The following is a 378-nucleotide window of genomic DNA, read 5'->3' as shown; positions in this document are numbered from 1 at the left end:
CTGCACAGGAGCCGCTGCAGCCATCACCTTTCCTCCCCACCACACACCTCCAAGCAGGCGAGGGGCAGGACCCCATGCAGGGCAGAGGCCGGGGTCCAGCTCATACGTACGTTTCCCACCGTTCTTCAGCAGGTTGCTGAGGCTGAGGGAGGCTGTGCCCAGGAGCTCATTCCTCAGGGGACACCTTTAGGTCCAAGTGGCTCTGAGCTGTGATGTTCCTGCAGAGACCAGAGAAGGGGGTCATCAACCCTGCTCCATGCTTGGGGAGGAGGCAGTGCCAGGCCAAAACCAGGGAGCAGAGGGAGGCAGGTGAAGACACAGGGCAATGGGAGCCAACCCTCCCAGATGCCCTCCCAGCCTCGCTGCCCCTGGCGGGGG

At 63.5% G+C, this 378-nt stretch overlaps 1 protein-coding gene across 1 annotated transcript in view; it reads right to left on the bottom strand.

Annotated features, from left to right (window-relative positions):
- Positions 1-218, bottom strand: part of LOC104409344 (NEDD4-like E3 ubiquitin-protein ligase WWP2) — a gene marked incomplete at both ends in the record, with an annotated part of 24,173 nt that extends 23,955 nt beyond the window's left edge. Inside the window, 2 exon segments of the mRNA XM_010019183.1 lie at positions 111-181; positions 183-218. Coding sequence (XP_010017485.1) covers positions 111-181; positions 183-218 — 107 coding nt within the window.
- Between the last annotated feature and the right edge of the window lie 160 nt (positions 219-378).

The sequence above is a fragment of the Nestor notabilis genome, unplaced genomic scaffold (assembly GCF_000696875.1).
Source record: "Nestor notabilis isolate BGI_N333 unplaced genomic scaffold, ASM69687v1 scaffold22437, whole genome shotgun sequence".
Classification (NCBI taxonomy): domain Eukaryota; kingdom Metazoa; phylum Chordata; class Aves; order Psittaciformes; family Psittacidae; genus Nestor; species Nestor notabilis.
The sequence above is the reverse complement of the archived record's forward strand: the minus strand, read 5'-3'. Positions and strand labels throughout refer to the sequence as shown.